Genomic DNA, 16,205 nt, shown 5'->3' with positions numbered 1-16,205 from the left:
CTCAGATGGCCCGTGCCTGTTCCATAGGTCACTTTAAAACGTTTCCACCAGTATTCCCCAAGTGTCAGAAACTCTCACTGGGTTTTCCCTTTTTCATCTGCTTAGCTTTTTGCGTCTATTTTTGCTCTGTCCCCTCAGAAGGCTACTGGAATCACAAACATTCTCTGGCATCTCCCACTAACTGGAATTTACACTGGGAATTTGTGACTAGTACAAAGCAAGTCTCTCACACCTATGACCTTAGATTGGAACTTGTATCCTAATCAAAGGAAACCTGACCCCTGAGGGCATGGGGACTGTTCCTGCTTTGCTCAGCCTGGGATGTCCAGGCATGATTCACACCTGCGCCTGTCTCCAGACGGTCTCCCCTGGAAGGAGTGACCTGCTGCCCCCTTGGCAACAGCTTCTTCCAAGCTGCCAACACGGTCCTGCAGTATCAACATTCTAACTTTAGGGGAAAGGCCGTGGTAAATTTCTCAAAAGCGAATAGGAAGTTGTTTTTTTTGAGGCAGACTGACACGGGGGGGGGGGGGGGGCCGCAGCAAAAGTATAAGAAGTGTGGCTTGGCCAGAAGGAAGAGAACCAGTGGAGTCGTGGAGGAGATGGTGAGTTCATTTTTCTCTGTATGGGGAGGAGAGGAGTTGGAGTGCTTTGTGGCTGAAGCAGACAGAAGAAAGGCTCAGAAAGTAGGGAACAGCAGTAGTCATAATAGCCATGGGGCTTTATGCTGATAGCTGGTCAGAAATTGAAGGCGTTTTTCTCTCTTTTGAAGTGGGGTCTTGTTATCTTGGCTCATTAAACTCGGCATCCTCCTGTCTCAGCTTCCTAGATAGGTAAGGCTTGTAGATACACATCATCATGCCCAGTTTGTAAGCATTTTTTTAAAGGCTGCTGTCCATTTTGATTCTCCCAATATTCTTTATAAGTTTGGATGATTTCCATTTTACACATAGAACTGTTGTGGCTTTCAGAGGGCAGGCACTTAACCAATGGCTACTTGCCTGTTACCACTTGATGCTGCTGCCTTCTCGATCTCGTTTTCTGGCTGCCCAGCTGCTGCTCTTTCTGCTAGAACTTGTGGGAACTTTCTTGGAGTAGATCTTGGCAAGAATGTCACCTCTTTGCTAAGTCTGCTGGTCTCTCTGGGATAAATAGAAGGCTGAGAAAGAGCATTGGGCCACAGCCACAATTGAAGAGCTTCTTGCTCTTCTTATTCTCAGCCTTCCTGATGCTTTCTCTAAGTCTCGAGAGTTTTCTAGGACCAATCTAGAATATGCACATGGTTCTGATCTAAATTTCTATCTTCAGTGTTACTAACTCAGTCTCCTCGTCTACAAATGGGATGTAATAATAATATTATACATATACAATATCATAGTAGACATTAAATAAGATTACACTGAAGAGTGTTTCTATCTCTAGCTATTGTTTAAGTGAAAGAAAACTCCAGAGGTATAGTGAGGTTGGGATTGAGGGGAGATACAAAGGCAACCAGGTATTTTGAACTCAGCACGATGACTCTGGATAAAACACACATAGTTGAGGCACTCCCACATGTATTCTAATATGCTAGGAGTATTTCACATAGTCTTGGAATTCAAAATTTTCTAGTCTATACCTAATGAGGTAACTACCATACCAGTGTTCACTTTTGGCATCTTTCTACGGCTCCTGAAGAAGGCCATGCTTGCATATAACTCCTCCCTCCTCCTTACTTTACTGCATACACCTTTCCAGCACTTAAAGGGAGGCGATCTCCCTCCACCTGTGTGTGTGTGTGTGTGTGTGTGTGTGTGTGAGTGTGTGTAGAAAAACCGAGATATGAGGATGACATTTGAGCCTGCACTATTTAAATGACTGTGACATAAAATGAGATTACTGGTGTCTTTTTACATGTCATTCTTCCGAATGACATAATTGGTTGACATAAATGAATGAACCATCAATTTCTTCCTTCTGTTCTTTTTGGTATCCTCTTCTGTTTCAAAGACAAACATATTAGATCATGGCATTGTTGAGGATTCTGAGGAAACCTTAATTCCTCTGCCTAGATAAAAATACAAATCTCCAAATAAGTTGACCTTTATAGACAACTGTAGATGGTCCCTGGACTTCCAGGTGGGTCCCAGGAGACGCTGAAGACTTTCCTTCCTATGTGTTATATTCAGACGCTCCTCAGTTCTCACCTTGAAAGTAGGCTGAAACTCTGCAATGAAGTGCTAGGGACCCAGCCCTGGGACTGGTCATAATACTTAGATTTCTTCCTCTCCAAACACATTTGGCTCTTAGGATTCAGAAACCTCAGTCTGTCTGTGTGAATTCTGCTTCATGTTTAGACAATGGCTTCAATTAGGATCCAAGAGAATGAAGTTAAGTTGTATGTGGGATGTTTTCAACCAACTGACATGGAACTCCCCTCCTTAAGGACTTCCAGTTAAATTACCCTTAGGTCTGTCAAGGCTTTATCAGGCCAAGGAGCTGCTCAGGATCACTTCATGTGAACTTGTAACCACTTCAGGCTCCAGCTTCCAGTTTCTACTGTTTCTTCCTTTATGTCTGTGCCATGGTGCTTTAGGCTGGCAATCAGCACTTAGAATATGCATCTTTAGAGCTCTGGACATAGAAGATTATTAGTCTAATCACCAAAGAAATCATGACCTTTGACATAGTAGACAGTACTGAGCAAGGCCCTCAAGGAGCCTGATTTGGTAGTGACAGTCACTATATTGCCTTCCAGCTGTCTAACGTCTCTGCTGGAAAAGCAAAGGAGATACTCTACCATGTTGAATGCAGAGAAAATCCTTCATGTTTTAGGGATGTGCTAAGACTGTGCTAAGGTCTCACAGTCATTTTGAAAATTAAATATGTGTTTTATTTTAATGCTACTGTTTCATTTTACATAATGGCTAGGCCTAGTCTAATTTAAATATAGGCTTTGGTTCGGAGTGGTCAGATACTAGGATTTGTCTAATTTTATTTGCAATCTGTTGGACTTAGAGACAAGCTCTTTTCTGTGTGTTATTTTTCTAGCAGAGGGGGCTGCTAGGATCTTTCCATTTCACCACCACCATTCAGAAAGCCAAGGGCACTAAGACTGGGACTGTGCGAAGCCTTGTGATGCCTGAACTTTGCCACTCTGAGGTTGTATGGCTCTTCATCCCTGATGAGTGTCTTATCTTCCTTCCCTTCTCCATTCCCACTGACTGCAGCCCACCAGTTCCTCTTTAACTTCCACCAGCACCATGGTAATGGCCTCTGCTTTTTGTAGCTCAGGCTCCTTGTTGCGACTTAACAACAACAACCCTGCCAGGTGCATCTTTTCATGGGGCTTCTCATTCAGAACGCTGAAGTTGGCTCCCTTTTGTTGATTGGCATCTAACACAAGACCTATTTAAATGAGTGACTTAAACTTCATTTAATCTCCAGAGTCTCAATTTTCAGCAACAGTTAGACTACATCATATTTCTTTTAAAGTTGCCCCCTTGGCCTGGTCCTGTGCTTAGAATAAGATCCCACCCCCTGCTTTGGCTCCAAGAGCCTGGCGTGATCTTTCAACTATTCTCCTGTCATATTTGTCTGCCCTTTACACCATCCATCCCAGCCACATTTCTTTCTCTGTGTTGTTTGGCATTACACTTGTTCCTGGGTTAAAGGCTTTCATGTTCTCTCTGCTTGACAGTTTTCTCTGATCATTTTGCTGTTGGATTAAATATCACTTTCCTGCAGAGGACTGCCTTGCGGTCCCTGTCTGACATAGCTCACCAGTCACTCTGTCACATAATCCTACTTTAATTTTTACCCGAATGCTACTGTCCTGCATTTTCATGTTTGCTTAGTGCTACAATACTGTACATCCTATGAGGATAGAAATTGAGTCTAGTTTCATTATTTTAGCTCTTCTCCCTGGAAATGTGCCTGCGGTTTTTTTTTTTTTTTTTTTTTTTTTTTTTTTTTTTTAGGAACTTAGTCATTATTTAAAAAGCTAATGGGAAAATAACCCACAGAAAGTAACAAAGAGTGGTTGTTTGGTGTGAAGAAAGAAGTGGTCTTGATAGCCCAGCTATTTTAGGGAGAAAATTAAGGGGAGCTGGGCTGATACACATAGGTACTCTTGGCATAAAAATACAGGGAGCAGACAATGTATTATGGAAATTATAGCATGTCTTATTATAACTCCATTTAGTATTATAAGAAGGATTAGGTAGTTGAGAAGTAGTGGCCGGAGAGAACTGTCAAACAGGAAGGATCCATGTTTTAAGGGGCCTCATATGTGTATCTTGAATAATTTGTGTGGCTTACAGATGAGGAACCATTGAAGGATTTTAAGTAGTAAAGCAATATGACCATATAATGTTAGAAATGTCATTCTGGGCTGGGGATATACCTCAATAGCAGAACACTTGCATAGCATTCATGAGGTCCTGTGTTTGGTTCACATACCACAAAAAAAAAAGAAGAAAAGAAAGATAATGATTTTGATTGCATTTTCGAGAAATAATTAGCAATAGCTAATCTTGAGGGACAAGGCCAATTAGAAGCTGATTTCTCAATCCAGAAGAGAAATAATGACATACAAGCCAGTTCTGTGACAATTCAAGTGAAAATCTGGAGAGTGTCCAGTTTCTTACCAGACGGTAAAGTCATTAGGCTTTGATGACAGATTGTTGTAAAGAGTTCAGACAAGGGAAAGACCTCCCTCCCTGCTCCTATTTGATGAAGGAGTTCAGGTCACCATGGGGATGTAGATGAAGGAGCTTGGGTCAATGTTACTGTCGATCATAAGAATCTGCATTGATTGTCTGATCTTCTTTGGTGCTAGAGTCTCTCAGAGTCACACCCAAACCAGAAAGTTACATTGAAACTTGATTTTCTTTTAAAGAGTGCTTGCAATTTCATGTCCTCTAGGGTTCTTGAGGCATACCACCTATGGACCATCCCTCCATCTCCCCACTTCCCTTCTCCTTATCTCTACATCCTCTCTGTATGGAGTTTAGAGAGTGAGTCGACCTCATCTGATCTCCTACAGGAGATGTAGGGGAGAAACTCATCATGCTCTTTTTTTCTATCACATCAAGTACAGTAAGAGAAAGTGTCAGGGATATGTATGTGCTTTCCTGATAGCTCCTTATTTAGCAGACATCTGCCTTATTTCCAGTCACTCTCTCACCATTATTATTTTATTTATATTGATTCATTTAGCTTATTCCTAATTTCATTATTCATTTGTATATGTATCAATCCATAATTCATTTTTAAAGTATGCTTTATGTGGATATTTAAATATACAGCATGATGTAATGGGATACATACAGGTAGCCAAATGGTTGCCATTGCTCAATTTAAATTTTGTTTTTGTGGAAAGAATAGCTAAAGTCTCATTTAACATGAATTTACAGGTAATATATTTTTTATGACCTATAGTGGTCATGTTGCACATTAGGTTTCTAGACATGTTATTCAATAAATATGCTACTTTAATGAGTGGAGCAAATGGCAAGAATATTGTTTTTCAGATCTTCCTGATGGTTTGTAACATTTTTTACTCAGACACAGTCTCTAGTATATCATATTGTATCATAGGTACTAGATTATGATTATCACGTATTTACTATTTAACACATTTCCACATGTTGAGAAGGGCTGAGAGGAGCCACAGGTATGTTAATAGGCACCACAGTTAGCCAGTTATTCCAGTTGCCATAGTTTCTTTAGGACCTGACACGCTGCACGCTCCTGTGTCTGCTCAGTATTCGTGTGGGGGGCCTCATGTTCTACAGTGAGGCCAGAAATGGAGATGCTGATTTGGGGACCTTTACAAATAGAGGACCATAAGGTCAAGCAAATGAAGCAGAAAATAGAACCATGGAAGCATGGAGGCAGGAATGCACCAAGGACAGGAGTTGAGGGAGATTCAAAGGAACACTCGGAAAGATTGCTCAAGTCATTTGAGAAACATCACATTAAGCAAAATGAATTGGTCTACAGCAAATGCTGGTGCACAGAGTTCAAGTAAGATAGAAGTGAAAAGCTGTCATTTAATTGGGTGATGTGCAAGTTCATGATAAAGTTCAAAAGAGCAGTTTGATAAGAAGGTGGAAGCTTTGGGCTGGAAAACAAAGAAGAGGCAGCAGGGGAGTTATGAACTTCTCACTAGAGAGGAAGCAGAGAAAGCCAAGAGGATCTGGACAAGGCAGACAAAAGTCCAGAAGGGACGCCACCTCTGCTTCTGAACTGCTGCACTGCGGTCCCCTCTCTGTGGCCATGGGACTCCTGCATGCTGGTACCTCTTCCTACAAATGGGAGGCCAAGGGACAAAGGCTCTCACACTTTCTCTCTGCTCCCTCATTTACTCTGCAGTCACTCTGAGTAGCACTGCAGACAACCAGGGTGCTTACACAAGGTCTGTGCAGTCACAGGATGTTATTGTAATGACCCAGTCCGTCTCAGACTCCTTTCCAGCCACTTCCAGTTTGAAGCAGGTTGCCAGACAGCATTAAAGATTAGCAGAGCACATGGCTGCTTCTCCTAGAGAGGCATTTCCTCTTGTTACAACACTTCTTGATTGGTCAGATGTACGGGCCCTTAACTCTTCAGCATCCCAGATCCGATACTATCCCTAAAGCTGTGATGTGGAACAGGAGCAGGCATAAAGGGCTGCCACCACCCAAAGGACATTCCAGAGGAAAATTATTACTAAGTAAAACTTTCAAATACTCCCACCTTTCATACCCACACATACAGTCCTGTCAACCATCATTAAGTCAACTGGCAACCATACTGTTGACACAGGGGTTTGATTTGGGGGTCCATTAAGTATGGTCAGAATGGGAGACCCACCTGAGCGTGGTGGCTTACTCTTAGTGCATGGGAGATGGAGGCAGGAGGCTGAGGAACTGGCTACATAGAAAATTTAAAGTTAGCCTAGACTGCATAAGAATTACCACAGAAGAATTAATGGATCCATGAACCTTTGAGAAAGGAGTCTAATCACTGCAAATAAACATTTTCTTCCCCGCTGTTTCCAAAGTTCATGAGCCTCATGAGACTAAGAATTGATAGGTTGACCTGATGTGCATTTAGCTAGCCAACTTGGGAAAATCACTTCAACTCAATGATGGGTAGTGGTGATCACCCATGAGTAGGCCAGAACACTTACTGTATAATGCCAGGGAAGTACTGAAATCGATGTTGCAGGAATCCTAGCATCTTCTACGGAACTGAAACAGCCCTGGAAGATGAGTCTTGGTATTTAATAATTTTGAAGAACAGATTTATCATGATGAAACAGGGTGCACAGAGATTCATGTTCTCCTTTTTTTGGATGTCATGACTTCATCAGAGCACTACCAATTTTCTAAAACCTTGCATTGCTTCAAACCACTGTTCTCCCCCCCTCTCTCTTACTCTCTCTCTCCTCTCTCTTTCTCTGTGTGTGTGTGTGTCTCTCTCTCTCACACACACAAACACAAACTCATACATACATGCACATTTACACACACACACACACACACACAAAACTAGTGCAACAGAGAATTGGTTGGGGGAAATCTTAGTTTAAAAACAATCTTGCTTAAAAGTTTATACAAATAAACAGACAACTCAGAATGGGGAGTACCTCTATTGGGGGTGGTATTTAAACAAAAGCTTGTTTAAAAGTTTAAATGAGTTAATACAGAAAACAATGAGTACATTTGGACATGATGATTTAAAAAGAAAAATAGGAGCCACATCCACTTATTCTTCTCATACACTCCTTCAGGCAGACCCCAGGGATCCAAAATGCCTAGGAATGCCATTCGTGGGAAAGTCCCAAGGCCACAGGTAGAATGGCCATGGATTTGAAACTGTCACGTTCCTCAGGGTGGAACCCAGCCTAGGGTCAAAGCCAATCCTGGGGGCCGGCATCGGGCTACATCGCTGAGCTCATCAGTAACAGCTTTTCTCTCACGTCTCCAGAACTTTGGAAAACTGTGTAACCTCCTCTCCTTCTAAAATGGAGACTTAAAATTTTTCTTTATAAATTTTGAAATTAAGATTAGATTTCCAGAATATTGAAAACATAGCTCTTTAAAAAGTTTTATATTCTGTCTTAAAATTTGACAAAGGTAATGGAATGTCAGAGTGAGCTGGTAATACAAACCATACAAAAAACTTGATAACAAGAACGTTTATAGTATTCACTTTCTCTCCTTGAATACTGACCCCACTCTACTTCCTCTACAAACTCTTAATCTCATATATTTTTAAACACAAGATCTTTCTTGCTTATTTATAAAGATAAAAAATTGAAAGATCTTTAATTTTCTGGAACTGTAAATCTCTGCAAGTTAAATTTTTTTTAATGTCACTAGCATGACAATTATTTTTAGTATGCAATTAAGATGTGACAAATACACTCTAAATTTGGGGTTGGAGAGGTGACTATGCAGAAGTCAGCTGACTAGCATGCTAGCTTATGAGGACATTCTACCTACTTATAAAAGGCAGAATTCAGAAACTCCAGGGTAGGGTAGAAAGTTCCAAGCTGACAAGGACATGTGCCACTGACTGTTGCTTTGATTTGAGTTGTGCCGATCTTGGTGTCTGGTTAGCCTGTGGTCAGCAGTGCATCTGCATCTTCAGACATATGCCACCTCCCCTGTACCCTGCATCATCTGTTACTGCAGTACAGTCTGAGGCAATTCGGATTCTCTGTACAGCAATGGCTCTAGGAAGCCATTTCTCTGAAGAAGTAGAAAGACAACATTTAAACACAAAGACATTGTTTTCACCCTGGCCATAAATGTTAGAGCAGCCTTGGAGGGATATTGGTACCCTCTCAGCTTGATCATGCCTCACACTCCACATCCTCAAAGGTGATGCAGTGTGAATTTGAAATCTTAAGGGTTGATGAAGGTAGAAAATGTCAAGTAGACGGCTTCTGTGTCAAAGTCTGCAGGTGTCATCTGTAAGATATCATTTAGATGCTGCAAGTTCTTTATGGCTGTGTGTAATAAGAGCTTGGACAAGATGAGCATTTCTAGAGCTTATCTGTCTAAAATCATCCTTTAAAGGCCAATAAATTTGGTACAACCTTCACAGCCTCATTAGGGTAGGTCAAAAGAGTGATGAGAAAGCAGAAGGAAGCGGAAGGTTTGCAACCCCCTCCTGCTGAAAATAAGAATTAACGCCATGATTATCAACTGAATTTCTACAGTTTCATTGGTTGGTTGTAGATACTAAGAGGAAGTTTTCTGTTTTGTTTCAGGCCGGCTGCCTAAAAGCTTCCTGGAAGCCAAGACTCTGGAGTGTGGTCTTGGGAGGTGCTCAGCTCATCTGGTCCATTGCTCTGCTCTCTGGTAAACCCTTCACCTAACCCTCAGTACTCAGGAGAGATCCCAGGGCCACATGGGGGTGGTTTGGGATGGTAGCCTTCTGGGCAACATGGGAAAGTGCTCACACCTAGAGACCCGAGAGAAAGACGCAGCTGATAGTATCACACTGATCTGCAAGGCTTCAGAAACAATAAGCTGCGGCATGCAGGGTCAACATCATCTTTGACTAAGCAGACAGAGCACACATATTCTCAGTGACTCACAAAAATATTTGAGTTTCTTTAAACACAATTGTGGGGACTGGAAAGATGACTCAACAGTTAAGGGCACTTGCTCTTTTTCCAGAGAACCCAGGTTTCATTTCCAGCACCTATATCAAGTGGCTTACAACCTCCTGTAACTCCACTTCCTGGGGACCTGACATCCTCCTGACTCAACCAATGCCTCTACATAAGTGGTGCACATAAACCCACGCAAGCACACACACATACAAACAAAAATAAATCTTTTTTAAAAATAAAAATGAATTTCTTCAAAGTCAAAGTAAGCAGTTTGATATATAATATTAAAACATTCATCACCGCCTTTAGTTAATGGAAACAATAGCATAATCCTGGCTATGTCCAAATAAATCTCGTCTCTTACTATGCAGACCAGGCTGGCCTCAAGCTTCTGATCCTCCTGCCTCAGCCTCCCAAGGGTTGAGGTTACTGGTGTGTATCACCATGTCTGCCTGCCTCCAGAGTAAAGCCTAAAGGCAAAACACCACCACGGAGGTGCTAGTGAGGGGAGTTGAAATATGGCAGATCCTCATGGGTCAAATAGAAACAGAATTTTATAAACAGGAAGGGAGTCGTTTCCAGGCCTGATTGCTGGCATTGTCTACCTCTTCTGGGGAATTGGCCTCTTCTGCCCCATGAGTTCCCACGGGCTCCAATAACAACCTCAGTATCCAAGGGATCATACTTTATTTATTTCGTTTTTATATCACAAGCACTTACAAGGAAGGGTCCATCTTAATGCATGAATAAGTAGATGTGAAAGAGATAACTTATCAAGAGAAACAGCTAAGAGAAGTGAAGTGTGTGGCTGTAACTAGGGAGATGTTTCTAACCCTAGCTTTGTTGAGGCCCTACAGTATTTTACTCATTCGGCAGGCATCTTCTGAACAATTATTATAGGTTAAACATTGTGATTCATGATGAGAATCCAGAGCTAAGAAAAGACCCACAATCAGCCAGATGCATAGTGATGCATGCATATGGGCCACATCATAGAAACAGGTATTGCAACATGGGGCAGTAAGCCTGGAGGGAGAAAGATGAAGTTTACCTGAAGCCATCAAGGGGAACAGAAGAGAGGAAATTCACCAGAGATGAGGGGGAGTGCAGCCAACATAGTAGGACAACCACAAAGGAAGGCAAAGAAGTGGCCAGGCATGGCAGTACATGCTTATGACCCCAGCACTTGGGAGACTGAGGCAGAGTTCCAGGCCAGCCTGAGCTATGACGTAAGATCCTGACTCAATGAAACAAAATAAATGAAGTAAGTGTTCTACAAGGAAGAAAGTAAACATGATAGCTATCGAGACTGAGCTAGCAGGAGGCTCCAGATCACAAGGCATCTCATTTCCATCACACATTCACGTGCTCCTTCATTTATGAAATTAGAATAGACCAGATGACCTCTCTGGTATCTTGAGATCACAAATATTTTAACATAGAATCTTTTAGAAGATGGCGCTTTCCTTTCTGACTTTGTATGCGCTTTTAAGTGGAAAAGAGAAAATACTTCCTTTTTCCTAAAATAACATCAAGCAGAAAATAGCCTTGTTCTTGGCATCCATCTCCGGGTGAGACATTCATCTCACTCACAGAAGCAAGCTTTGAATCAGGCTCCATCCAGTGAGTGACACTAACCCATGTTTATCTCCCCCACCCGCCAGAGTTTGTACATCAGAAGGAGGTGGCAGCGTGGACCTATAACTACAGCACACGGGCATACACGTGGAATTTCTCACGGGCATTCTGCCAGAAGTACTTCACAGACTTAGTGGCCATCCAGAATAAGAATGAAATCGCTCACCTCAATGACGTCATCCCATACTTCAGCTCTTACTACTGGATTGGAATCCGAAAGATCAATAATAAGTGGACCTGGGTGGGGACCAATAAGACGCTCACAGAGGAGGCCGAGAACTGGGCGGAGAATGAGCCCAACAACAAGAGGAACAACCAGGACTGCGTGGAGATCTACATCAAGAGTAACTCGGCCCCTGGCAAGTGGAATGACGAGCCCTGCTCCAAACGCAAGCGGGCCCTGTGCTACACAGGTGAGGCCTCCTCAGAGCTCACGCCACCGTCTCTTAAAAAAAAATATGTCTTTCCTGGTTGTTGGGCACGAGAAAATGTAGAATGACTCAGCATTACTGAGCATCTTGGAGAATGTAAGATCAAGATTAGAGAAAAGCATCTATTTGAAACCAAAAGGGACTTTAGCACTGCCCTTATTACCGAAGACACGATGCTCAGGGAATGTTACTTTCTTAAGGCCATGAGGCTTTCAAAACAAGTTTACAAGACAGAAAAGGCATTGAAAATTACTGACATAGTGGGGCTATTTCCCTGACAACCCAATATTCTAGACATACTGACGTCGCCTGACGTTTTGCACTATAAGATGTAATGAGGCTTCCTGTGGGAGAGAGACAACACGTAGATAGGAATTTTGCAATGAGACATTAAGTTTGGTTGCTGAGATAATTATCTGCAGGATTTGTCAGGTCTCAGCACACGTTATCAAGAAAAGATTTATTCTCTGAGTCTCTGTTAATTTCCTTCCTAGAGACCCATATCTGTTTCCTAACCATCTTGGAGTAAAAGTAGGCATCAGGGAAGAGATACTTTCTATTAGAAAACCCATTTTGCCTGACACAGAGTTCCTCTGTCCACACATCTATTTGTGATTGCGCTTGTCGCTCTGTGTCTACACAAAGCTGTGCCCTCATTTGGAAATACTAAATGTGTCATCCAATAGGAGCTTTGTAATACTCCTATAGTAATGTCAGGACTGGAAACCCCATCGTCTAGAACTTTTCTGCGCCACCATGCATTAGCGTAAGAAGGTACAGATTGAGAGGAAGTTTGTCACTGTCCCTAAGAGACACCACTGAAATGAATACCCACTAGTACTGCATGGCAGTTGCACTCAGCGCCACTCTATGGAGTTCTGTTTATGTCATTTGTTTATTTAGCGTTCGTCACACTTAGTCCTCATGACACTTCATCAGCCAGGCCCTTCTATTGTTCTTATTGTAGCAATGCCTTCCACGGGACCCAGGGCAGTCCTCTACATGGCTCATGAGAGGGTGGAGCCTGTGCCTTCTGTGATTCTGACCTCTCTTATATCTGTGCAGCTTCCTGCCAGGACACGTCCTGCAACAAGCAAGGGGAGTGCATTGAGACCATCGGGAACTACACCTGCTCCTGCTACCCTGGGTTCTATGGACCAGAGTGTGAATACGGTGAGGCTGGCACTTGGGTGGTGTTGCTTTGGCAGTTGAGTTTACATGAGAGATAATGCCAGAAAGTGAATTACAATGGACCCTCTCTAGCAAGCAAAGGCAAGTGGGAGATCCCGATACCTGTCTGCTCAACACAAGTATCTCAAGACACTCGGGATAAAAATCACTTTATTTTTGGAGAGAATATTCACTCATAATATTTCAAGGAATAAAAGAGAAATACAAACACAGGAAGACAAAAATGAAGCCTTAAAGTTTAATTTTACCAATTTGAAATAAAAAAAAATGGTGAATAAATTGAGCTGTCCAAAAAAAGTGATTATTTTCTAAGTTGCTGGCAATACAGAGGATCCGGATTAAGATAGAGGGCTTGGATTAGGAGCCTAAGGAGGGAGAGCAAAGAGAGTTATAATTTGCTGTAGATGCAGCAGAGATTTTAAGTCTACAATGAGAAAAATCATTATTTTTGTTCTCCACAGTGGAAGAGTGTGAAAAGTTTGACCTTCCTCCACATGTGCTCATGAACTGCAGCCACCCTCTAGGGGTCTTCTCTTTCAGCTCACACTGTACTTTCCACTGTGTGGAAGGGTATGAATTGAGCGGACCCAGCAAGTTGGAGTGTTTGGCTTCTGGAATCTGGACAAATAAACCCCCACAGTGTAAAAGTATGTGGACCTTATTTTTTTCCATCCTTACTAAATAATTAGAATTTGGGAGACTGACTATATATACATATGTATATATATATACATATATATATATGGGGCAGTGAGTTTTCCATTAAAAAACTTGTGAAATAGAGGCTGAAAAGAAAGCTCAGTGGTCAAGAGCACCGGTTGCTCTTCCAGAGTACCCAGGTTCAGTTCCCACCGTACTCATGGTGGTTCACAGCCATCTACAACTCCAGTTACAAGAGACCCATTGCTCTCTTTTGGCCTCTGTAGGCACCAGGCAAACATATAGTATACTGGCATACGTGCAGGCAAAACACCCATACACATCAAATCTTTTAAAGTAAATTTAAAAAAGAATAAGAATCTACATTAGCTGGAGATTCTAGTTACCACAACTATTAGTCAATCAGGTTAACCCTGATCTCCATTTTCATGGTACATCTCCTACCTATGTAGAGGGGGTAGTTTAATTTTTTTTTTTTATTCCTAGGCAAATTCCTTTTGTTACTTGAAAAGTGAACTGTGAACAATGGTGAGAACTTAGGATTGACCTTATATCATTGCTTCTTAAGCAGAAAAACATGGCTATTTGAACCCCTGACCAGCCATTGAGTTCTACTTAACCAACTATGAATGACCTTATCTGCCACTTTGGGCAAGTGTAAATGTCACAGAATCCCCAAATTTCCCAAATACTGGATGAAACTTGTCCCAGAATGAATATCATGGCTCTGTGCTTATTCTTGGCCTCCCAGTGCTCAGCCATGAACAGTCCTGAAGGAGGAAGGATGGCCGGCATCTGGCCTACAGGAACATTCCAGCATTAGTGAAGCTGTAGCTTCATTGTGAAGAGGGACTCACTTCAGTTGGCCCAAGATGGAACAATGGAGTCCCTTGGGGTGGGAATAGCTCTGGTCTCTGAGTGTAAAAACAAATGTCAGGACATTGAGATGTATAATATCCACTCCACCCCTTCTTATCTGGAGCACAGATGAAGCTGGTCATCTCACAGAGAAGCTGTTCTGCATTGTCAATTGTGAATTTTCCCTCCTTCAGCTACTGAGCTAGATTGCTTCACTCTGGGAGGGGAAAGCAGTATCAGTCTGTGGAAAAAACAAAGGCTGATTTTGCTATGATCAAAATAGAAAAATCTACTCTTTCCCCAACTCATATACCACAGTTTCAGAACAGTATTATTTGTGTATTTCATATAAGAGGGCGGATACATCAACACACAGACTTTCAGGGACAGACTTATAATACACAAAGCATAAAGAATGTTAAGGACAGAGCTTGGAGGACTCTGTGTTAAGATGTTCAGGTCACTCTGAGGATTGATGCTCCGTGTCAAAATGGCTAGAGCTTCCTGATCGCTGCATCTTCCCAGCTCCATCTGTGTTTCCACAGGCAGACCCACACTGCTCTTTGTGGGTGTGGCTTCCCTCTATGCTGGGTAGTCTCCCCTTTCTTTAGCATTGGTTTTTCTGTTTAGCTGTGCAGTGCCAGAGACTGGAGGCTCCTATCCATGGAACCATGGACTGTATGCACCCGCTCGCTGCCTTTGCCTATGGCTCCCGCTGTAAGTTTGAGTGCCGTCCTGGATATCAAGTGAGGGGCTCAGACACACTCCATTGCACTGATGCTGGCCAGTGGACTGGACCATTGCCAACCTGTGAAGGTAAGATTAGTTTTCTCAGTACTCAATATAACCTAGAAGGAGCTGTGCCATGTTAGAATGACCAAAGGCTCTTAAGAACAAGACAGCCCCCTCTAGGGTCATATTTGTTCAACCTCTGGGAGATTTCTCATCTGTGAAATGAGGCTAAGAATTGCCAGGTGCATTGTAAGAATTAGACATATGAAATGTACACAATGAAATAGAAGGTATAAGCAGGATGTGGTGTCACATGTGTGTAATCTCAGCACTCGAGAGCCCAAGACAGTAGGGTTTCTGCAAATTAAATGTCAACCTGGATTGCACAATGAGCTGGAGGCCAGCTTGGGCTGCACGACATCCTGTCTAAAACACACATTAAAATAAAGAAAGACCTAAGGAAAGAAGAAATGGCAAGTATAAAATACAGAGGATAGACTTGGGCACTTGCTTACTTTAGGATCGGCCTATTTCAACCACATCCCCTTCCTGTCCCACTGGCATATGCACACTGCAGGGCAACATCTTATACTCGAGAAGAAGTTATAGCAGTAGCTATGGGAATCACGAGGCATCTGGGGTCAGAAAGCTTTGGAGATAGACTCTGCAAAGGAATAAAGGAATCTGCATTAAAGAATAGCTGTGGTGCAAACCCGGGTGATTACGTAATACACGAAGACTGGACTGTGTGCAGCTGCTTCATCCCTTCATCTTATAGGGCAGAGATGGGCGAGAGAAAGTGGGAGGTTGAAGGTTGGATGAGTAAACTCCCGGACCTGGATTACAAGCCCAGCTCAAATACTGTTAGCTGTGAGGCTACTGGGGGCGGGGCCAAGGCAATGGCTCAGTGGGTAAAGTACTTGCCTCGCAAGCCTGAATATCTGAATTTGGGTTCTGAGAATCAGCATAAAAGCCAGGTATGGTGGCATGTGCCTGTAACCTCAGCGTTAGAGCTGGGGAACTACAGGCTGGAAGATCCCTTGAGTTCCCTGGCCAGTCGGTCTAACTGCAGCAGCGAACCCCAGGCTCAGTAAGAGACT

The 16,205-nt window shown here is 42.6% G+C and overlaps 1 protein-coding gene and 1 long non-coding RNA gene across 2 annotated transcripts in view; one reads left to right on the top strand and one right to left on the bottom strand.

Annotated features, from left to right (window-relative positions):
- Nucleotides 1-16,205, bottom strand: part of LOC119089157 — a 32,457-nt gene that overhangs the window by 10,760 nt on the left and 5,492 nt on the right. The gene's annotated exons all lie outside the window — the stretch shown is intronic.
- LOC114690001 (selectin P) overlaps nt 562-16,205 on the top strand; it is a 34,075-nt gene continuing 18,431 nt past the window's right edge. Inside the window, 6 exon segments of the mRNA XM_037211311.1 lie at nt 562-605; nt 9,248-9,338; nt 11,260-11,646; nt 12,730-12,837; nt 13,317-13,502; nt 15,004-15,189. Coding sequence (XP_037067206.1) covers nt 603-605; nt 9,248-9,338; nt 11,260-11,646; nt 12,730-12,837; nt 13,317-13,502; nt 15,004-15,189 — 961 coding nt within the window. The 5' untranslated portion in view covers nt 562-602.

The sequence above is a fragment of the Peromyscus leucopus genome, chromosome 15 (assembly GCF_004664715.2).
Source record: "Peromyscus leucopus breed LL Stock chromosome 15, UCI_PerLeu_2.1, whole genome shotgun sequence".
NCBI classification, from domain to species: Eukaryota; Metazoa; Chordata; class Mammalia; order Rodentia; family Cricetidae; genus Peromyscus; species Peromyscus leucopus.
Note: the sequence above shows the minus strand (reverse complement) of the source record. Positions and strands in the feature narration are given on the sequence as shown.